We start from the raw sequence: 23,910 nt of genomic DNA, 5'->3' as shown, positions 1-23,910 counted from the left end.
ACTATAAAAAGCAGTCAGGATAAATAACACTTCAAACTAATGGGTTATTAGTGGGACTACTAGTTCTCCCTAGGTATTTAAAAGAAAATCAGAAATCTGAAGAGCAAGTTCACATAGTTCATAGAAATAATAAAATTAAGGGTAGATAAAACACCGTAGAAAAATATGATAAAGTGAGTACATAACAAAGAAATGCTGCATTAATCTAGCTCTACATAGATGTTGGCATACTATTAATGAGAAAAACTGTAAGGGACAAATGAGAAGGAGGGGTCAAATGCAGCAACCAGGAGTACTACATCAGAAAAGAAAAAAACTTAAAAAAAAACAGGAGAAGCTGCCTAAATCTTGGCCTGGCAGCAGCTACAAGAAAGCAACGTGGAATCCAACAGATTTACATGGGGTAAGGACTGAAAAAAATAAAAATAATTATTTGTATTACTAAAGAACAGCATTCTGATCAGCACTAAGAGACTGAAACAAGGAAAAGGAAAGTTTAGGTAGAACATCTAGAAATCAAGTTTATTTGGCAGCAGCAACGTCTTCCAAAGAAGCCATGAATCCTGAAACAGTTTCAAACAAAAGGGGACAACACGCTGTGAGGTAGCACGAAGGAAACAATCCACCATGGGCAAAGAAAGGCTGCAAACGAGGCAGGAACACAGCTGCCTTCTCAAGGCTAGCACCAACACAGATGCATACCACGAGTGTGAGCACACTGTGTTCCAGTCGCATGCGTCTCAGCCCCAGCCGCAACAGACAGCCGATTCCAGTAAGTCAAAGTGCTGGGACAAGGCCAAAAAAACTAAAGGCAGCATTGCTGCTGCAGAGCTGGTGGCCAACTGGGAGGTTTTAAAGTCAGCATGTAGTGCTTCTAGATCGTCCAGGCTGCTTCTTCCTTGCTGGACCTCCATTCCTCCAAGATATGTAAATGTTCAGAAGGATATCAGCGTACCATTTTAGTGATTTACTGGATTGGGGAGGGGTAATGAGGTAATTTTAGGGGAAAAAAATTAATTATTAACAACACAATTTGATTTTTATTCCTAGTGCTCATTTATGAGCCGTTCCAACATGCTGCGTCAAGTGATACACTCTGATTTATGGCCTTACTTTATATTCCAGCTGCAGAATTAATTCCCTTGGCATTCATCATACTAGTTCAGCTAATATTTTTGTAGATGGTTTTACTCTGATTCCAGTATTTCACGTTACATTTGTGTTCTTCAAAACAATCAAAAGGTATTTAGAAGGAAAAGCTCTCAACAGTCCTGACTAACAAAGCACACACAAGCCTGTAAAGCGTGGGTGTATTTTCTAATGCACAAGCCTCTCTTTGATATGCACGTCTTAGAAAAGTACTTCTTATTAAACTGCCCTAGGTTACAATTAAGCCATCCTTTTCTTTACCCTCACCGCTCTGCAAAGCGCTTTGCTACTGTGCAGTAAGGACACCAGAAAATTAGAACCAAAGAGGAGACTGTACTAATGCTGACCTCGCTTCTTATGTATATTACGCTAAAAATAAATAAGTGAAAGCTAATACTACACAAGTCCAAATTTTAAAGGTCCACACTTCTTTATAAGAAACTGATAGCCTTGCAATGCCAGAAATCCAACATTTGTGTCGTACCACAGATTTAACTTGGATGGTGTAACACGTTCCTCGCTTCTGAAGCCAGTTTTGCTAATTATCTTGCTGTGGCTCTAACTATGTCTATCACACCTGTGCCTGTCAGAAGTGTAGGGTATTCTGAAGCATTAATAAATGGTTTGGGGTTTTGAAGGGACCCATTACATAAAAAAGAATGGTGTTTAAGGATGTAACAGAAGTACTAGCATCTATCCTTGGCCATTTTTTGAGACTGCAGGAAGAAGCCTGGACAAATATAATAGTACACAGCTCCTTTACAGGACGTACTATTCCCATACCAATACAGCCACAATTAACTGAATGACAAGGAATAAATTGTATCACAATTAGCTTATACGGCATCCTATCATATTTTAATGTTGCTTTACTAGAGTGTGGGGAAGCCTCGTAGAAAATAAAGCATCATTTCCCTGATAAATGTGCACCTAAGATGATAGCAAGCAGAACAATTACTTTGAAGTATACCTGGAAGGATTTTGCAAGTGAATTTAAAGTAAAAACAGTTGACATAGGCAGATCATTTGAAATATCAATATAGAAAGCTCACTAAAAGCTAGTGCTTATGGCTGGAAAATGCAATCAAAGCCTAGAGATTAGGCTGAGATGATGTAAAGTTAGAATATTACATGAAATAAGCTTGTTGTTGAAGGGCAGATTTACTTCTATTATAAACTTCACTGGAAAACAAAATAAAACATATTTCAAGTGTTATTTTAAGACAGGTTGATGAGGTAAGACTGGAAGGAAACAATTGAGATGCGGAAGCTTACCTTTCAGCTATGGCTGAAACTAAGCAGTGACCAATACAATGTTATGATCAGAAATCTGAAGAGCAAGTTCACATAGATCACAGAAATAATAAAATTAAAGGTAGATAAAACACCGTAGAAAAATATGATAAAGTGAGTACATAACAAAAAAATGCTGCATTGGCATACTATTATGAGAAAAACTGTAAGGGACAAATGAGAAGGAGGGGTCAGATACAGCAACTAGGAGTTGCTCCTTCCAACCTTTACTATTTTATGCTGGTATCAGCATCCTGGCTTCATGCTCAGTGTCTGCACCAACTCCCCTAAGCCTAAGGGTCTGTCCAGAGCAGAAAGCACAGCTTTTGGCAGTTGATGGTTAGAGCTACCAGAGTACATCCAGCCCAGCATCTGACAGTCCTCACCACAAACGGAGATACCAACTTGAGGCATAGTAAGCTGTGGGCATCATCTCAGAGGCTCTGGCAGGACTCTTCCAGGAACCGTGCAGTGACATATGAAAGCTGAGCATTAGGGGAGCCCAGTACACTTCACTGAATGGCACAAGAATGATGTGTGAACAGTGCTCTTTTCCAGGTATTTGTAGCTTTAATTTGAGTAGCCTTTCTTCAAAATCCAAATTCTCTTGCTTTCCTTCCTTTCTTGCTACTGGTGTGGATTTCCCCTGGGTGTCCAGAACAATTAAAAGTCTCTCCTATTAATGACTCATGTCATTCTTTTGCATTTTGCTCTATTTGGATGGTAGGAAATGAAAGGTGAGACGCTATGTGACAAATCTAAAACAGAGCACATATGAATAACGAAACTAATCAGCAAACACAGCCTGATTGAGATGTACAGCAACCATTCAAACACTGATCGGTGAACCCTCTCCGATCAGCAGTACTAGCAGAAAATCCCATCCGTAACTATCTTTTTTTGCAGGAATGCCTTAACTGAAAAGTCCTAAGACTACCTGGAATGTGATAAAAGGCAGGCATCTGATCTCAGGAATGACTCTGACTCTTGTTCTTCACTCCTGAATACTTTTTTATATAGGCACTACTTTTCTGTAAAATCTTTATAACCTTTTCCAGTCAATACAACAGCCTCCAGCAAGAACTTTCAACAGTACCCAATTAATTCACCAGCCCAAAACTCAAAGGTTGTTGCTCCTGGTCTGCAACTTCTAATTCCAGGTCTATTCTTTAGTTACTGTCCAATTGTTATTTCAAGACAACTTTCTTGTTCCTGCTTGAAAAGGAAAAGAAAGAAAAAAAAGGTAGCTGCCTATCCACCCACAAACCTTGGCAAAAGCTGTTTATCTAGAGGAAAATGAAGGTGCTTCTCCACAAAGACAGTAAGGTCAAAGTCCAAATCTTAAGTATCTCATTGTCTAAACCAAATACAAGAAGAGATATGCTAACATTGAAGGTTTGAGCTTTAAATGCTGTCTTTTTCTCATAAATATAACTTATTATAGTACCTACAAAATAACAATTCATGAGGTTGGTGGCAAACATTCCGGCAGAAGTCAGTTTCATTGAACAATGATGTGATACAGTCAAAAACATACATAAAATCAGCCAGATGCCCAGCACAAATGGTGGCTGGCAGAGGAAATGTTTCAGAGGACAGGTTTGAAACAAATGTAGAAAAAGTACAACAAAAGCAGAAAAAAATAAGTTAATACAAAAGCCATGTGGAAATCAGCATGGAATAATTTAAAGGCAGGAAAAAGAACTGAAGAACTTGGAAGGGGATGCTATTAAGGAAAAGAAATAGCTTTAAAATATTTCTCTGCAGCCTAGAACAGAGAAAGGAAAAAAAGAAAAATTAAATTGGAATGAACTCGAAGAGTTTTAGCATGAGTACTGTTCTGACATTAGACATGCTGAAGACTATACTGAGGGGCCTCACACGAAGATAAAACTTGGGCCTTGAAAGACTTAACAGGTACCAAACCCCAAAACTCTGAGTGAAAAGCAACTGTGATATCACAGATCACAAAGCCATTAGCAGTTTAAGTGAACGAAAATAACATCTGCTGTATGATTTCACTACCACGGTGCACTTCTCTGCTGCTTTCCAAGGCATCTACGCAATACAGTTGAGCTGATTCTTATGAGAGACTGCACTCATCAGCTCGAAAAGGCACAAGTTATAAAAACTGGCAATGCTCATCCGGTTTTCACTCTGCTAGTTGTAAAGAAAGCTGTGAACTTCCACACCGCTGCTGCTAGCTGCAGCTTAATGGAGACAGCAGTAAACTGTACCATTTGCAGAAGCCAGATCTGCAGGTACAGGGCACTATGAATAGAAGCGCACTGCCAACCCACTTTTTAAATTTGTTACTAAATTTAAAAAAAGAAAGAAAAATGATTTGTTGCTTCAGTCTTCCAGGCTGTTTACTCATACGCTAGTCAGCATGTTGCATACAGTTAGTTCTGTCTCTGCTTATATGGGTCATTTCCACAACTGTGAAAAGGACTTCAAAAAAAAAAAAAAAAAAAAGGAAAACCCAAAGGAAAAAAACTCAAACATATAAAGGCATCACTTTTCATTCATGAGCAAAATATCACCAGAAGCAATTCTGAGTTTATGTATTTTGTATTTTTTTTCTTAAGTCTACAAGATTTAAAACCTGAAAAAAAAAATATATCTGTATCCTGTGGGAGGAATGCAGGGAATATTTGTATAAATACACCCTGCAGCGCTCCTCCTGAGTGTAATAACGCACGGAGCAGGCTCCACAGCTTGCCTGCTGCAGTCCGGGGCCAGCACTAGACCTGACAGTTTCTGGCAAGAGAGCAGCCCTGGAAACTACCCCCAAGAGCAATCAGGTCTATGAGAATCACACAAACGTACCCCTTCTTACACAGCAAACCCTGTGAAGTAATCTTCGAGGAAAAATATACCCATTTTACTTAGAAGAAATGTGAATTCCACTCTGTGACAATAAAATCAGTTCTTTGGGTCATTTCCACTCACTGTTGTAGGTGACTATTTGATTTCAGAGAAAGCCAAATCTGCCAGTCCTGTTTCTCAAAGACATGCAAGTAATTTTTCAGGTACCGTTGGGTTTCCTCATTGTAAGGTCAAAACACCCATTAGAAGGGAAAAGAGTAGTGTGCTTTCCAGGTGAGAGGCCAGTCTCTGCCTGAACAAATGGTGTTAGCCAGGGAAGATGGAAGAAAACCTGATGAACAAATGATGGATCTAATACAGAAATACTGTCCCTAGACTGTCAGTGTCCAAACTATTTTTAATTCTCATTTGTGCTACAAAAGTCTACAGAACTGCTTCTTGGATCTAATACTGCATCTGATTCCTTGATGCTGGATTTGTTCAAATGAAAATCCTTATCCAACTGGAATTACCAATTACTAAAAGTCCAGCCTACAGGGTAGTAGCATCTTGAGCTTCCGCTGCAAATAACGAGCTCATTAAAGCACTGTATAAATCAGAGAGCTTACAGGGTCATGTTTTACGATCATAAAGTTGATACACTGAAATCCTACTAGTTGGAATTCATACAAAACATACTCTGGTGTCCTGTGCCATACACCCATGACTCACAGAGAAGCAGATGTGAAGGAAGAGGCATAGCTAGTATATGTACACTGTTCTGGCTTCACTCACCTCCTGCTGTTAGGTAGAGGCGGATGCTCAGCTCACCCCCAGTGCCACACCTTTTCCTAAATTCGGCTCACCTGCTTTTCTGCCTAAAGACCACCGAGGCGTGCCTTCTCCTCAAACCTGAAAGTTGGGTCTCAAACTAACATCCTAAACCTCATTATGCTGAACCAGCCCATGCTCTTGCCCCCTTCTCCAGCTCCTCTGGTTAGAAGGAAGAATCACAGCACCATTGCCTGGACTAGGCTGCAAGGGAAAATACCGAAAGCCAGCTGGAGATCCTTAAAGAGACATACACTCTGCACACATCATTCCAGGGTCACTACAAGGACAATGGATGCGGAAAACAAGTCCAAAGGAACCAAGGAATAATGCAAACCCAAATAAAATAAAATAAAGCCCCAGGACACAGCTGGGAAACAGATACACTGCTGGACACTAATCTCAGTTTTGAAATAAAGTTTGGAATTTCCCCAGGAAAGCTCTGCAACATGGAGGGCAGGCTCAGTCACCAGCTGCTGGAAAGTCAAAGAACTGGAGAGGAACCTCGTAAGGCTGGGGGGAGGCACAAAGGGTGCATCTCCCTGCCAGGGACTGAGAGAGAGGGCTGCATCTGTCTCCCAAACTCCAGGCACACTGAAGTACAAACTCTGCCAGAGATTGATGGACCTGACTGTAAAGGAGATAATGATCCTGCAGATGACGACTGCACTGATCACTTATAAAACGTCAGTTTTTCAGTCACTGATCACAGGGCATATGCAGCCTATTTCATCAAGGAAATTAATTTTTAGAAATGGATAGAAAAAATATCCTGGTCAGACAGTTCAGGTTTTTGAGCTAGCACAAAACGCCCAAGTATTTTACAGCTGCATTTCCAACTGCACAAAAGGGTCTGTGCCTGAAACCTTAAATCTAAACAGCGCCCAGCAAAACCACTGGGACTCTACCCAGAGCTTGCCTGTATGGGGATAGTCAGATCAATTAATGATAAAAGATTGACACTAAAGCAGTGCTGCTCTTTTTTTTGAGTTTTAACGTTCTCTAGAAACGCGTCTCTTCCCGACACCTACCTTCCTTGCAGTACTTCCACAACTACAGAATAACCAAACATCTTCAATTCACGCAGCAGCTCAGATTCTCTGCTAGTGGACTGAAAAATGGATGTAATTAATGAAGCAGGTGTAAAGAGCCCCACACCCAGAAAACTCAAAGCAATCAAAGGTAGGTAGCTTTTCCCCGATAACCACTTGTAAGCAGGTTCCCTTCCAGCATTATAAATTTCATTTTTTGATATGTATTTTGAATTAGAAGAACTCTTTGCATTTTCTTAACCTTTCATGATCCATTTCTATGATCTTCTTTAAGCTTCTGAGATAGTCAGAGAAACAGTCAAATGTGTTAGCATTTCTGTGCGTTGCAAGATAAAATGACTACGTACTGCTGAGCTGCTGGGATTGGAGACCACTCCCAGACTTCCTTTGAACATTTCTGCAGTGATTATTAAATCTTTCTTTTGTTTAAAAAAACATCTTCCCTACTGGTCTGCGAAAGGCTCCAGCTAGTATGGAAAACGCATTTCACAAACAGCAGTTTCACACACACACAAAAACATACAACAAACCCCAAAAGACATTTTTGTCTTTCAATTATGACAACAGTCATTTTTATCTGTGACTAAAGGCTCATTTAAAGGCATTTAAAAGTCAGCAGCATTCCTTTACCATGATTTATTTTTCATTAATCTTCCTATTTCTAGCTACAAATACATACTCTGCAAATTTGCATCATGCAGTTCATAAACCTGCCTGCCTTAGCTTGCACATAAGCAAAATCAAATTGTACAAATGCCTCTGCTCTGTTACCGTTTGGAGTGGCAGATGTCCAATTGCCAGCTGTCCAAGTACTGAATATGAAGTGCTAATTATAGAGTAATCAAGCGCTTTGTTAAACCATATTTAAGAATTTTATCATCACTTAATAACTAGAGAAGTATTAGTAAATAAACACACATGTGGTCCATGACCACAGCATCTATCAAGTTTTAAGCATATCCATGTGATGGATAAATGAGAACTGATTGGACAAACGTTGACTTTCCAAAAGCCTTTGCCCCTGTCTTTCAATGAAAGCTGTTGGGAAAACAGAAAATTAAGCTGTTAAGAGATGAAAGGTAGAGCTGTACCATGGATTAGAAAGTGGCAAAGAGACTCACACACACACACAAAAAAAAAAAAAGGAAGAATTTTAAAAAATATTTAAATCATTAGTTGTGGCAAAATGCAACAAAACAGTGCCACAAGATTATCTTCAGGCTTAAGTATATACATCCACAGCCTAGGAAGGGAAATAAATTAATGCAACAGTATTGGCCACTGACTCAAAATCATTTAAAATCATTAAATAAGAAAGTAGGACAGCAGAGACCATCTGTCTGGCTCGCAAGTTTACTTCCACCATATTATTCTTTGAAGGGAAGAACCCCTCTTTCAATTTCTTTCTGTCCACAGCACAAAAAGCAAGCCAGAAAGGTTCATCTTAAAAAGCATCCCACAGTTGAGCACTGTTCTATACACTCTACTTGACTTTATAGCCACCATCAATTAAGTTTAATTTTGCCTTTACCTTTTTGTCTTTACTGTCCCCTAAGCTGAGGAAGCTCCCTCAAGGAGCCTGATGAATTTAAAGAGGAAACCTGTGATGGGGCTTCCTGCAATTAGGTCATTATCCCTTTCAGTCTTAAAATCTGTGAGGCTGTGACATCGCCTTCTCTTAAATTGCACTTTAGAGCTCATCTGTGTCATGATGTCTTTAAATAATTCAGCCACAGCCAGGCAGTTGGGCTGATCACACCCTATTAATCCTGATGATTCTTCCCTCACCTACCACTTTATTTCTGAAAGAACAGACAGAGCTCTTGAAGCCAGATAGAGATGGCTTTATTATATTTTTTTAACTCACATGGATAGTACCTAGCCCAACAGTCCCTGGCGCTTTCCAAAGCCTCTGGCAAAAGAGGCAAAAATACAGCAGGACGCCCAAGTGGAACAGGTGACAGTACACATGTGGGAGTTGAAATTCAGTATACAGACACTAACTCTAAATTTTGTGAGTTTTTAAATTCTAAAGTAATGCTTCCTGTGCAGAATGGAGATCTGTGCAACTTTGACAGCTGTCTTTTTTGAGCAAAACTTAAAAGAAAAAAAAAAAACAGTGTTTGTGTGTCACTGTTCACAATGTAGAGGATGCTTGATGGCAACATATGCATTAATAAGGTATCTCACATCTAACAATACAGGTAACAGTCATCTCAATCTCTTATGTCTTGTCTGAAGGAAAAATAGGAAGCATTTAAGGAAGAACAGCAAAGGTGGCTAGAAACATGGGCAGATTCTTATATCTACTTTGTTTTTTCTAAATAAAGGACCCATAAGGAAAGCACAGTTACAAGTATTTGTTTACCAGATTGCTAATGAAAACAAAAAGCAATGGATTTAACTCCAGTGATAAAAATACATAAATAAATACACCCAAACTTTTCTTATGTGAAGGTAGCAGAACATTCTGAAACAGGACCAGAAGCCAAGAAAGAAACAATTTCACCAATTCCTCAAGAAGCCCGAAGCTATATTACAGATGCTTGTTGCTGTAAATGCCAACATAAGGATATACTGTCTCAAAAGCAATCATGTTGTAGATGATGCACATTATTCATGGACAACGATAGCTCAAGGCAGTATTTCACATACCAGGAAACATCACTCAAGTTTTATCCAACCTGAAGCACAGCACGGAGTTGATAATAACAAATTTGCCCCCATGACTCTCCTGACTGAGAATTATAAGCCCTTGGGTACTGCACAGGGCTCCTTTGAATGTAAAGTATTTGTTTAAATTGATACTACTCTCCATGTTTTCCGCAAAGGATATCTATGAAGATTAGTCATATGCTCTCCTTATACTCTACAAGACAAGCCCTTCTTACAGCAATGACAGTGAAAGCAAGAAGGATAAGGCACTTCTCATATAGACATTCATATCAAAACAGACCCCCAACACCAAACAGTAAATGGACTAACCTGGCCTGAAACACCAACCCTGCTAAAATAAGGAGTAAACTCAAAACATTTAAGCACTTAAGTGTTAAAGAACAGCATTTACGTTTGACCTTGTTCTGTTAGCCTGGGTGGAAGAATGCTGGGTTTTTTCCCCTTATTATAATTATTATTATTATTTTGCTTAAGTTGGTGTACAAAAGCTTGCGTAATTCAGCACAGAAGCACTGGCAGCTGGAAAAGATTGGTTAAAAAACCCCAAACATCTCTATTACTTGCCCTCTAGCACACAGGAGTCAATCCAGAACTCCTGAGAAACCCTGAAAAAGGAGTTCTATGTACACCACACAATAGATTTAGCCAGTGAGGGATACAAGAGTCATTTTAGGGTTTAATGTAGTTAAGCTGGCAAAATAATTCAACTGGTTTTCCATTTCAATTGGTTTAATATTCTACAGAAGGATGTAGAGCAGTTAGTCATCCACCTCCACAAAGGATGAAAACTGGCTAGGTGCTGTGCCAGAAAGGCAAGAAAAAGCACTTTTCATTATGAAAAAAATTAATCTTTGAATATAGGTCATTGTGTTTGGGGTACATCAAGAGAATGCAAAGTGAAGTGCTACAAAACACCTTACCTCACTTTCACATCTCTGAATATATACAATTAATTAGCTGCCATCATCTACACTAGTTCTTTACAGAGTCAATGGCAAAGAACTACATGTAGGCTTCTGGAACACAATGTAGCAAATTGTACTAAAATAGCATATTAAAAACAAATTACTAAACAGCACAAAGACCTAATTTGAACAACTAGCTTTCAGTTTGGCTCTTCAGCCTGCAAGCTAAGGAAAACTATATTTTATTTGAACCTCCAAGCTTTGGGCCTCCAACAGTTTCTTATGAATTACTTATAACGAATATTTAATGCAAAAATTTTAAATACCATCAGCTTCACTGTATGGTACAGAGATAGTGAGAATTCAGAAACCAATTTCAAGTCTTCTGTGTAAATAATAAGTCTAATTCTTAGTATTTTAATTAAAATAATACAGGCTGTGCATGATTTTTAAAACCAGTATCAGAAACATCAAAAATTACCAAAAGGAGAATTCTGAGAGAGATAAGAAAAATATTTTTCTATTTTCTGGCTTGTTTGTTCTCTGAATTTGAACTTTTGAGAGTAAGGAAGCAATAAAGGCACAGCAACTGACAGAAGACCACTGGGCCACGCAGATCCTGGATATACTTCTCAGCTCTTCTGCTGAAGCAACTAGATTTCAGGGTAACATCTCTCTGATCTTCTGAAGTAATTAGCTTCACATTAAGTATTTTAGAGAAAGTTGGGAAAGACACTTTAGTCGTTTTATGAAAGACATTGTCAACCAACTTTTGCTGGCTATGATTTAAGTGCAGTGGGGTTCATATAATCAAGAAAAGAAAAAATCAAAACACCCACAACTATTTCCTCTGACCCTGAAAGTGCAGTTACAAAATTATTGCTAAGGAAAATCTAAACCATCTTGACATCTTACTGAAATTACCTGCTATTAAGCTAACTCCAAAATAAAGTGGTCTTATTTAGTGTTTTGCTTTTTAATCTTGGACCATTTAAATGCTTTAATTTAGAGCACAACCCTTACACACACTTTGGTCAGCACAACTGACAGGCCAACAAACTGTGGTCCCAAACACCAAAACTCTAAGGAGGGACCAGACCTTCTAGAATTAGTCCCTTTTTCTTCAGAACACATGCCTTTCCACCTCCCAGCATTAATCTCGTCCTCATCTTCCTTCTCCTGCATAATCTAGAAGCGGATGAAAAATATCAGTTCACAAGTCCAACAATGCAGGGATTATTTCAGAAATTTGCATGCTAGTCAAATTTATTTTTATGTGGGTGAAACAACTGAGCTTCCTCTTCCCTATGAGAATTACCTCACAAATTACTTTTTACCACAAGGAAAACACAAAAATACACACTCTGCAAAAGGCTTGTTCTATTTAAAAATTTCTAGGTTTGTCCCATTGTAGGAGTATTTAATTTTGTTCCCTCTTCAGCCGGCCTTCCTCTTCTCAGCCATAAATCTACACACCAACTTCCTTTTTCCTCTGAGTTTCTTTGCCGCCTATGCTACTGTTATTCAGATCCTCTGTACTCCTTCCCATTCCCACACTCTGAAACCTCTCACAACTATTAATTCTGGTCCTTCACTCATGTCAGTGCTTGTAACCAGGACTCACAGCCTGGCATGGATGCCCAGAACCTTCCACCTCCTGCATGCCAAGCTCTTCCAAAGTGCTGCTGAAGCACCCCAGCTATGCAAAAGGCCTCCTCAGATTGCCCACTCCAAGCACTTCAGGGTAGGTGAGCCTGTTCACTTTAGTACAACTTTCCTAGGGTCTTAACACTTCAAAAGCAGCCGCCTATCTTAAACATGTGAAAGCTTTTTATAGGACAGGGTGTCTATCAGGTGGCAGCACATAACTACAACTACTACGCCCTTTAAAGTCACTGCGCAGGATACAAAAATACTTAATTTTTCAGTAAAACATTAGTGACAGAGGGCTTGATCCTTTACCAGCTACCACAGTATACTCCCTTCTCAACCACCTGCTGAATGACCCTGTACTCAAAACACCTTCTTTCCCTAAAATGTGCTTGAATGTATCTAAATTCCTGACCGCCTCTGAATAACAGAGTTCTGAGGTCAAAACAACAGCCTTCTCTCCCACCATTGCTCTGAGCCATCCTAGACCAGCACCTGCTGCAGAGTGACCCTTCCAGCTATGCTAACTCCCACCACCTGCAACAGATGATGGTCAAGACCCACCAAAGACCAGCTGGGCAAGTGTCTCTCCTGGATAAAGATGCCTCTTCGGTACAAAGACACCTTCTTCTCTCTGCTCTCCCTGAACAGTTTCATGTGGTTTGGCCACCCATGCCTGAGCAGATACTCCCACCTCCTCTCAAGGGGAGCCACGCTGCAGACCTGTGCAGCTTTACAGCGTGGCACCCCAAGCACGATTTCAACGAAAACTCCCTTCTTCAGCCATCCACGCAGTGCCACACACACCCCTGCCCCAGTGCCAAGCCCCCTGAGACCCACCTCACCCGGCCACCCCCCTCAGCCACCCCCCAAGCCCCCAGCCACCCTCCTCCTGCCCTGCCATCACTTCGGAGACAGGCCAAAGTGACAGACTTGCGACGGGGGTGCCCAAACAACATGCTGGGGCACAGGGAGAGAGGGGCTACACCGCCACCTCCTTATGATACGGCTTTGGGGGGGAAGGGGACAGGAAAACACCCACTTCCACCCGCCGGGGCCGGCTGCGGGCAAGGGGCCCCGTCCCCGCGCCATTTGCCCCCTCAGGAAAGCGGGGCCGCGGAAGCGGGGGCTCCCCTGCCGCGGGGCCTGCTCAGTGGGGTGAGGGCACGGAGGACTGCGGGAGAGGTGACCGAGGCGGCGGCGGGACGCAGCCCCCGGGGCCGAAGCGGCCACTCACAGAACTCGGCGATGTAGTAGGAGACGGCGTAGTTCTCCTCGCACCACTCCAAGGTGGAGGTCGGCGAGCCCCAGTAACCCTCCCTGTCAGCGGCCGGAGCCATCTCGGCGCCTGCTTCAGGCCAGAGGGCAGCGAGGGGAAGGGGGAGGCGGGCGAACGGCGCCGGGCCCGGAGCGCGCCGGCAACGGCGGGCGGGGACCGGCCCTAGGCCCGCCCGGCGCGGGGAGGAGCCGCCGCGGCCCGCGGGTTGCCATGGCGATGGGCTGCGGCCTGAGGGCGCGGGAAGGCAGGCCCGGGCTCGTCTGAGGGGGGAAGCTCGGCGGGGAAGAGAATGTTGAGGTGAAAACGGCATTTTTAGGGAAAGCCTGGGGGAAGGTGCGGCCGGGGGCAGGCTGGGTGCCCCGGTAGGGAGAGCCCTGCCGCCCCGGCCTGGCTGGGTGGCGCTGAGGTGGCTCCTCTCGGTGCTTTTCCTCAGGCTGCGGGGAGGGTTTGCAACGCGAGCAAGGCAGCACGCTACCGTCGTGGTTTTAAATGAAGAGGTGTTTCTCCTACTCGTGGGGTGGGAGGAGGAAGGAGGTTTTTTATAGCACTGCCTACTACACGGGGGTTTTCTGTCCTCTGATGCCATATTTAGTTCTCTCCTTGCTTACTACGCGTACTATACTTACACACATCATACGCAAAGTGCTTTTCAAGTGTAGTTGATATCCAAAGGCAAGTAGAGTCTAAAAAGGGAAAGACTTGAAACTCATGGGAAAAGAATAAAACACACAAGTAAAGGCCTAATAATACTGTGTGTGGGTTTTGGGGTTTTTTTGTTGTTGTTTTGGAAGAAGGTCCAAAGATTTGATGGGAAGCTTCAGACAGATCCTGAGGGCTGTACACAGTGCTTGTACCCCACAAGTCAGCAGAATTTATTATACCTGCATATAAGCACACAACTTCTTTTTCCACACCTTATTTCTCCTCCCCTCCCCTTCTGTAAGCTAAACAACTCCAATCTAAACACAGACCTTTCCTAGTGTAAATGCTGCTGTTTCATAAGGTATACATCTGTCGTGAAGAATAACCTGCCTTCTGCAGTTCAGCTTGTATGTAATTGCTTTCAGCATCAGAGAGATGTATTTTAACATTTTTCATAGTGATATACAGCCTTCAAAGCAAAATTGATTTTAGTGATGGCAATGATAAAATATTTAAATTGTTAAAACAACATCAAAATCACTCTGGGGTTTTTGGTTGGTTGGTTGGTTGGTTGGTTTTTTTTGCAGTACTGTCTTTATTTTTTTCAGAGCTACATTATCCTCCCCAGATTTAGATTTTGAAGATTGAGGTCTGGAAGAGTACCAAACTGATTCAGAAGCACAAAACCAGTTGTAAACAATAAAGATGATTCTAGCCTTCTCGATGCACTGTAGCTTTTTGGACTTTTGAAGGTTCAGTTTGTATAGTATTGAAGTTTGTAGGGCTCAGGTCTATGTTTTGTTAACCATTTTAAGATTTAAAGTTCTTAACAGAAAAATAGTTCAAAGTTTGAAATCACAGTTGTTCAGAAACTGAAGACTAATAAATATCCCCTTTGCACACCAGGAGCACAAAATGGAGCATTATGAAAAACCAAGCAGTTTGTTGTATACTCAATTACAGTTGACTTTAAATAAATAATTAATAATATTGATGCTTATTTCTTTTCTCATCACATGCAGGCTGGACGTGAGAAGATTTATAACCACAATAGAAACAGATGTCAGACATGAAAACGGCTTTAAGACTGGGCTAGATAAATAAATGACAGCTTGTATGGGGTAGATAACAACGATGTGGGTTGTTACCCATTTTGTTTTTTTCTAGATAGAAAGACAAGCAAAAAGCTATAGCTAGCCCTTGATTTGAATCATTAGGGAACTTTTATTTATTTGACACATTTCTGTAGTGTTCTCCATCACAATATGCATTTAGTTCTAACTTACTCTGTGGTTTGGTTCTCTGCTTTTGAACTCCGGCGAACCTTTCAGTTATTGCGCTCAGAAGGATAGTATTGAAGAGGCAGCCACAAACTGTTACAGCACATGCCTTTTTCTTCCCTGACACTGTTCTGTAAAGGTAAATTCATCTTTGACAAAACCAACTTTGACCGTTTCAACTGTTAAAATAATACATATTAAAAGCAATACTTCTCCTCTGTAACCCTGAGCTACACTTCATAGTGTACATTACTGCTCTGGATATAATGTGACAGCCTGAAGTTATTTGCATCTAAATGTGGTCTATCTGACTAAATGGTCAAACCCACTTATGTCTAGGTGTTGGATTTTCTTTGTCTGATCTGTACAGCCTGTGGAGGGAATGTCTTGTTTCTGAAATAACAATAAGAGAAACAAACACAGAGCTCCTGAAATGCTCGTTTTCAGTATTACTAAATATGTGGTTGACATGCCAAGAGAGTGATTTCTGGTGGCCTCAGTTTGCCTGTGGCAAAGGATCCTCTTTCCATACAGTTTTATGTTGCCCTGAAACCTCAGGGCTTAATTAATCAGTTAGGTTAATTGAGTCATGTCAGTTTACATCACTAGAGGGGTAAACCCTGTAAATTTAGTGCGTGGATCCAGTATTTTTTTGCTTGGGAATGGCAAAGGGCAGCTGATCAAAAATTGCACATGTTCAGCTGTTTCTCTTTGTGATCCATGAAATTCAGGGAGTGACACCTGAAGAAGAACATTTTTCTCTCTGCTCTATGCAAACATTTATTATGACTTATGCTGCTGGTTGTTTTGATTTCGGCAGAAAATGAGACCTAACAAACAGATTGCTTAGAACTCACAGAATCACAGAATGGTTTGGGCTGGAAGGGACCTTCAAGACCACCCAGTCCCACCCCCTGCCAGGAGCAGGGCCCCCTCCCCCCAGCCCAGGCTGCTCCCAGCCCCGTCCAGCCTGGCCTTGAGCCCTGCCAGGAATGGGGCACCCACAGCTGCTCTGGGCAGCCTGGTCCAGCGCCTCGCCGCCCTCACGGGGAAGGGTTTCTTCCTAATATCTAACATAAATCTCCCCTCTTTCAGTTTAAAGCCATTCCCCCTTGTCCTATCATTACAGGCCGTTGTAAAAAGTCTGTCCCCATCTTTCCTATAAGCCCCCTTCATATATTAAAAGGCTGCTTTGAAGTCTCCCCAGAGCCTTCTCTTCTCCAGGCTGAACAATCCCAGCTCTCTCAGCCTGTCCTCATAGGAGAGGTGCTCCAGCCCTACGTTATGGCTACATATGTTGGAGAAGATTGTACATACTCCCTTTCATCAGTATATGCAGGCAAAGGGGAAGGTAAAATTGACACAAAATCTTGAAGATGTTTTCACTGCTTAGTTCTAATAATGTTAAATTAAAGGTATCAATCACATAAATAAAGCTGTATTTTGTGCTACAAATTGCCTGTTCAAATTTTACGTTAATTATGAAACTGTGCCTCTTCTAGGATCTCACTTTATTGGGTCATAGCACACGCAACATCTTAGGTATGGAATCCTGCGTCAGGACTCTCAGCTCTGAAGTCTCACACCCCTTGATAATGTCAGTTTCCAAATACTGCAGCTCAAAATGTCATTATTGGCAGCTTTCTGAATTGTCTAGTCTGTACTGGTTATAGAAAAAGGTCATTAACACCTTTGGATCCTGCAAGCCTGATCCTGTGTAACATGTAATTTATCCCGTTGATTTATATGCAGATAGCGTGAGTAAGATGCTAAAAGCAGGATTATAAGAGGCTGAATCAGACTTTTTGTAGAGGAGAAGTCATTTCCTAACGTGAAGAAGGATCTGATCCAAGAAACTTCAGCAGACTTTAGCAGAACCGATTCCCTATTCATAGCTAGGTAAAGCAGAAACGTCTGTGCTGGAGTTAAATGGAGTCATGTGTTTGTAAAGCGTCATCAAAGGGACTGAAGTCCTAGATCCATATAAATATTCATAAACTCTCCTGTGTAATATGACTGTTCTTAGTCATATTTTCAAGGTTATTGTACGCATTTTGGGCAAATGGCTGTGGTGGTGAATGACAGCATCACAGATTTCAGCTCTGTGGATGCTGTGAGCATCCAGCCCTGAAGGGCTCAGATACGAATACAACAACCTGAATAGCGTTATAAAGCGTTGATGAAAACAGGGGCTGCTCAGTGCGGCTATTTAGGATGGGAGGTGCAACCTGCCGAGGACAGAGGATGGTTCAGTCCTATATACAATCCTCAATTTGGATTTTAGGGAGGCATTATTCATCTCCATTTTCCTAGCACAAGCCTATCTGATCAGGTCCATCGAGATGTATCCCAAAACCTTTCACACGGAAAGCTGAGGCAGGTCATGCCATCCACAGCAGGGCCCATTTTACCAAAATCAGGATGTTTGCTTTCCTGTAGCAGTGGATTAAGCTGAAGCTTACCTGTACCCAGTGGTTACTACCCTGAAAACAGACAGCATGTGTAGGTGTCTCCAAGCACCTGCAGCTTTCAACCCATCGTATTAGCATGAAATAAAATTGATGTCAGTTTGCACTAATTTGCAGGGCTGAAATTGGTGCGGGAGGAGACAAGCCTGCTGTTCAACCATTCCTGAGGGAGAAGCGGTTGACAGTGGGGAAAAAAGCGGAAGGAGAGCTGAGTTTTGTAACTTTTCCAGTCATCTGAACTTATTTCACCCTTATATGTGAATCAGAGCCCTTATCAGCTGCAAAATATCTGTGATAAATATACACCAGTTCAAGGTGAAATATCAAAGGAAAATCTGTCATGGGAGGGAGGTTTTTGAGAAGCACAAAAGGCATGTTCCTCAGTCTCATTGACTTTCAAATAAATTTGGGGTTCGGTCAGCCTTTGTGCTTTGGATTGCTTCTCTTGCTTTAAGAAAGCAAAAGCAAATGCTGTAGCAATTCATTGTTTACACTTGTAAACTGCTTTCTTGTTAGGAAAAATATAGCAAGCTGGATTTTGCTGCCTGCTAATTTACATACACAGAGTTCAATATGAAGAGATTTGCATGAAATTTGTAACAGTATTTAAGTGTGTTCATCTCAGTTTGGATCCTGCCTTAAAGGCTCAGTTCACTTCCTTAAATGCTGGCGTCTTGTGTCATTTGAGATTATTTCAGAGCAGCAGCTGAAGGCCAGGCAGGATGCCCTGGGGTCACTGGATCTTCCCTAGATCCGGTGTCATACCCCACACAGCTCTCAGCTGCTTTGTGTCCAAGAGCACTAAATGTCTGTGTTTTAGCAACTCAATTGAGTTTAGGTGTGTGGCTTTTTTGGCTGAATCAGGTTAGGTGAGGTCATGATTCCCAGCTCCATACTCTTTTCAGAAAATCACCCCAAGCTGGTTTGAGGTCAGTGGAGCTCCTGTTATGTTTTCTGTACTAACAGCATCCATGGAAGGTACAGGATTAATCGACTCTTGGACTTGCTTTGACTAGAATGGAGGCATTGATGGGAAGCATAATTCAGGGCTACCAAGATCATGAGGGGACTGGAGCATCTCCCTGATGAGGAAAGGCTGAAGGAGCTGGGGCTGTTCAGCCTGGAGAGGAGAAGGCTGAGAGGGGACCTCATCAATGCCTACAAATATCTTAAGGACAAGTGTCAGGGAGGACGGGGCCAGGCTCTTTCCAGCGGTGCCCAGCGACAGGACAAGGGGCAACGGGCACAAACTGCAACACGGGAACTTCCATCTGAATGTGAGGAAGAACTTCCTTACCTTGAGGGTGACAGAGCGCTGGGACAGGCTGCCCAGAGAGGCTGTGGGGTCTCCTGCCCTGGAGACATTCAAACCCACCTGGACGTGGCTCTGTGCAACCTGCTGTGGGAGAGCTGCTTCAGCAGGGGGTTGGGCTGGGTGGGCTCCAGGGGTCCCTTCCCACCCCAGCCAGGCTGTCATTCTGTGATTTTGTGAAGCAGCCATACTTCTGGATATTGTACCACTCATTGGAGTAAACTGTCCTTACTACCAACTATAAACTCACTTTAGTGGTGGACTTGGCAGTGTTAGGTTAATGGCTGGACTTGATGACCTTAAGGATCCTTTCCAACCTAAATGATTCTATGATTCTATATGAAATCTGGGAGGAAAGATATACTGGAAGACAAGAGCCACAAAACATTGGCTCTCTCCAAGACTGGAACAGGCAGTACTGAGTCCATTTGGGACTCAAAAAATAGCAGTAGCCCTTTTCATGTGGTGAGAACAGGAGCAGTGCTCCTCTCTTTTTGTTCCTATCCTAGCTCCCTCCCCATGAATGCAGCTGAGAAAGGGTTTGGAGGAGGGCACATCCCTGGTTCTCTTTTACAACCACCTCCTTTTGGGGAAGAGAAGGGAGGGCGCTGGCAGCTTGCAGTTAAAATAAGAATCTGTACGTAGTATCATGATACTGCTGTGGCACAGAGGAAAGATAGTTGTACAAAAAATGTATTTTCAACCTTGCAGGAAAGACTTTGAAGTCTCCACATTCTATGTGACAGTGTCCAAAGCCATTTGGGTGAATGTGGCAGGAATCTCCTGGTATTAGTGGCTACCTTGCGCAGGCAGATGGCCATAAATAGCAAGCTTTTGGGTTTCAGCATCGGTTTGCTAACCTGTCCAGCTAAAACACCTCAAGTTGGGGCCTCCTCCCACCTACGGTTATGCAGCTGAAGTTTCTGGCACCACTGATTTCAACTGCCAACTCCTGGTGTGTATCTGTCCTTCCCACTTGTACCCGTTTGTGTGTATGATCAGATAGAGACTAGGCAAAGACTGATCAGTGACCACCTACTGCAGGATTGGAAGTCCCAACAATGTAGGGGTGACTCAAAGCAAATTTTGAAGGGAAAATTTTGTCAAGAAGCAAGAAACTCTGGAAGATAGGCTAATCTAAAGTCGGTGGGGGATAAAAGCTGAAGGTTTTTTACCCCCAAACCCCCAGTAGGAACGCATTTAGAGGAACTAGCTATTGCCAGTGTCTCACCCTTTTCTTAGAATTTTCAGTTTAGGGAAGAAAGCACCAACAAACCATTTGTTCACTGTGTCTTCTATAATGAATCAATTAGTGTCTGAACCTGGAAGGCAATATATCCCACCTCACGCTCTGTAAAACCCTGGCCCATCCAATTGTGCACTGCTTGGCACGTGGTCCCATGGATAGAGAATCCAGTTTCCTCCTATTGCTGCTCTTGGAAACCTCTGCAACAAAAGGGGAAAACCACTAGGACCAAGCAGTCTTAGTGGTAAGCAGGTACAGATATATTAAAATGTCAAATGTTAAAAGAATTTTTAAAAAAATAAATGCTTGGAATATCTTCAGGTACACTGCACCTGCAGTGGGGAGGGCAGCTGCTATTCTCTTGATCTCTGGGAAAGTTGCATATTTATCCCAAGCATATGCAAATTTTTCAACCTAGCCTGGAAATGAAGCACATTCTGCTCATGTAAAGAAACCATTGTTATATTTCTCTCATTTACTGCAGGAAAGAGGAGGAGAGGAAAGAGATCGAGCTGTTACTTACTTGGCAAAAATCCTTTGTTATTTTTCTGGATATCAGTTAATTAGCAGTGAGCTAATCAACTTACACCTCAGCCAAATTCTTTCCTTTAACAAGTATTAATAAAGGGGACTGCTCAGACAGTTCAAATTGACTTTATTAGCATAGCTTGGATATTTCAGACCTGTGAACTAAAAGGGGGATAAAAGGAAACAGAAGGAAATGCAATAATACATTTCCACTTGCAGCTTTTTTTCTGGGTTGACTTGTGTCCCGTGGTCATTCCTGCAGTAAATGTTTGATGATCAGCCTCAGTAGGAGAGCTCATTACTAGACAGGGGAAGAAAGAAGTTTTCTGGAGCTTTTATACCGCTGACACTACTTCTTGGTGGCATCAGCTGCCGAGAAGTGAGTCACTTCAGCTGGTATTACAGAAAGCCATCGCTTTGACCACCTTGGGGAGGCCCCCACCCTTCCTGTATTTATATGAAAGAGAATTGGCTTCTGGGCATGGTAGTGTCCAGATGGACACACCAGACTTCATACGTGTGTCAGACCAAAGCTGTAGATGGAAGTGGGTGCATCATGACACGCTTCTCTGAAAAGTTTCGTCCAGAAGTGTGCCATAATTATTTAATTACAGTGCGAATTGCCTAATTACAGCATATGAAGCTACATCATGTGCATGAATCACATGCAGAATTCTGTCTGTGCGAAGGCGTTATGGCTGCAGTGGTAAGTCAATCTGAGATAATACTGAATTACTGTCTCGGACAACTTCTCCCTGTACCGAGTGCTGAGCGTGGTGGCTGTGGACAGTCTGAATCATTCCATGGTTTTCTGAGTTCAAATGCCACAGTAGGTGTGACCTAAAAGTTAGGCAATGCTAATACATGGTTTAAACTTCACCCAGTATGCTTAGCACAAACCCTAGAGCACACTCTGTGAACGCTGCATGATTTCTGTGATCCATATTAATAGCTTGGTACCTTTCTGGTAGAACCTGGAGTGTGACTGTCTTGGGAAAGGGATACAGGTCCCTTGTAGGCTAGACTTCAAAAAACAATTCTATATGTTTATCACCTGTAAAATAAGAAAAAGGGCCCATAGAATAAGCTCTGCTAGTCCCGGGCTGGCTTTTCTCTAGGACCATTGCTGAACAAGGCTGGGGAACTGTACTCCTCTAGGACTGAATTTTCTGCATCACTTTGGCTACCCAAACCACATGCCCCGTTCATGAATAGGTATGACTGACATAGGTTAGGGAACTGCCGATGCTTGGAACGAAAGGGGAATAAAATTGAGTAAGACTGCAGCACAGACTGGCTGCCCTCTCATGCCGGTCTTCCCAAAGAAGGTTGTGATGTGCTTAGAGGTCAGTGTTGTACATCAGCCCATTTGATCAAAGGCTAAGCAGTGTTTCTGGATGAATTAAATTTTTTGAAAATGCCATCAGAGCAAAGATGATATCTACTGCTCCTGATGTACCAAAGTCAAACCAGAAACAGTTTAACACCTTCCTTCTTGTATTTGCCTTTTAAAAGGAACATTTCTACCCACTGCTCCCACTGCCAGAGACTGCACAATTCACATGACCGTCTCCATTTTTGAATCCAATGCTCTCCCAAGGCTTTGGAGGCCAGACTGCTAATCTCTTGACAAGCAAGTGTATTTCTTGACAGTGTGATTGGTGTTGGCCCATCGCCCTTAATGGCTTGGCCCTCTGACAGCTGGCAGTGATTTTCTGATGGCTGGAGCCCCAGTCACATGCCCCCTGACAGCAGCAGAATAATATTCTCATGCGTGCAATAATGGCAAATTTGTTTGGAAAGCTCATGAATAAAATTCCCTTCTCTGTCTCTTTTTATAACTCTGACATGCTTTTCTGTTGCCCAGTCTCCTCGTTCTTTTTTTTTAAACCCCTCTCCACACTTATTTCTCCCATTATTATTCCTTGTGTTATCGGAGTGGCGGAGACAGACACCTCTAATTTCTTCCCTGCTCGAGACTCAATGCTCTTTCTTTTTGGTCTTTGAGCAATATTCCCCAGATATTGTTGGCAGGAGGCTGAGTCCTGTGTGAAACTGCCGTGCAAAGCCTCTCTTATTTTTCTCCTACCAGCTTCTAACAATGTTGGTTCCATCTTCCATCGTCCTCGCTTGCCAGCTTTGATATTTATTTTCAAAACATGCCTTTGACTCTTGTGTTTTCTCAGGAAAGTTTGGGCTTGGTTCCACAAGCCTGACATACCTCCTAATTCAAAGCACAGAGAGGAACCTCGGGTACAGGGAGGCAGGGGAAAGGGGGAGCTACAGTGTAAAAGCTGATTTTTATTTTTGCCTTAGCTTGTGGAAAGTATGATTTGCCCTCAGCTGAGCAGGAGGAAGTGGCTGGGGCTTATAGCTCAGCTATACGTCAGAGCAGGAGCCGAGGAAGCAGAATCTGGGGATTTTCTTAATGAGACTTGCTTATTATCCCAGAGAGGCTGGTTGTAGGAGGGAGGGCATTGCTGCCAGCATGCGGGAAGCCTCCTGTTTCAGCAATCTGGGATGAAAGATTAATGTCTAATTCTCTAGTGTTTCTGGTAAGATAGGAAAATAAGTTATCTTGCTGTTTGCAGTACCCTTGTTAAAAAGATAGTGCATCACTAAATGAACAGCCCTACTTCTTTTTCAGAGGTGGGACACTGCTGCACAAACCAAACAGGTACCATCGTGCGTAACAACACCGCACCCTGGCCACCCCTCCTCTTCCATGATATCTGTTTTATGATGGCATTCATTTAGCGGCGGTGAGTGGTGCTCAACAGGTCCAGCTCCA

General features: G+C 42.4%; 1 protein-coding gene across 2 annotated transcripts in view; it reads right to left on the bottom strand.

Annotated features, from left to right (window-relative positions):
* Window positions 1–13,785, bottom strand: part of ACER3 (alkaline ceramidase 3) — a 59,503-nt gene extending 45,718 nt beyond the window's left edge. Inside the window, exons 1-2 of one of the 2 annotated variants that reach the window (XM_037376572.1) lie at window positions 13,602–13,683; window positions 11,814–11,902 (exon numbers count right to left, since the gene is read on the bottom strand). In XM_037376572.1, coding sequence (XP_037232469.1) covers window positions 11,814–11,883 — 70 coding nt within the window. In that variant the 5' untranslated portion in view covers window positions 11,884–11,902; window positions 13,602–13,683. Of the gene's footprint in view, window positions 1–11,813; window positions 11,903–13,601 lie in introns of both variants that reach the window. The other variant, XM_037376571.1, reaches the window with a different exon arrangement.
* Between the last annotated feature and the right edge of the window lie 10,125 nt (window positions 13,786–23,910).

Source organism: Falco rusticolus, chromosome 2 (assembly GCF_015220075.1).
Source record: "Falco rusticolus isolate bFalRus1 chromosome 2, bFalRus1.pri, whole genome shotgun sequence".
Classification (NCBI taxonomy): domain Eukaryota; kingdom Metazoa; phylum Chordata; class Aves; order Falconiformes; family Falconidae; genus Falco; species Falco rusticolus.
Note: the sequence above shows the minus strand (reverse complement) of the source record. Positions and strands in the feature narration are given on the sequence as shown.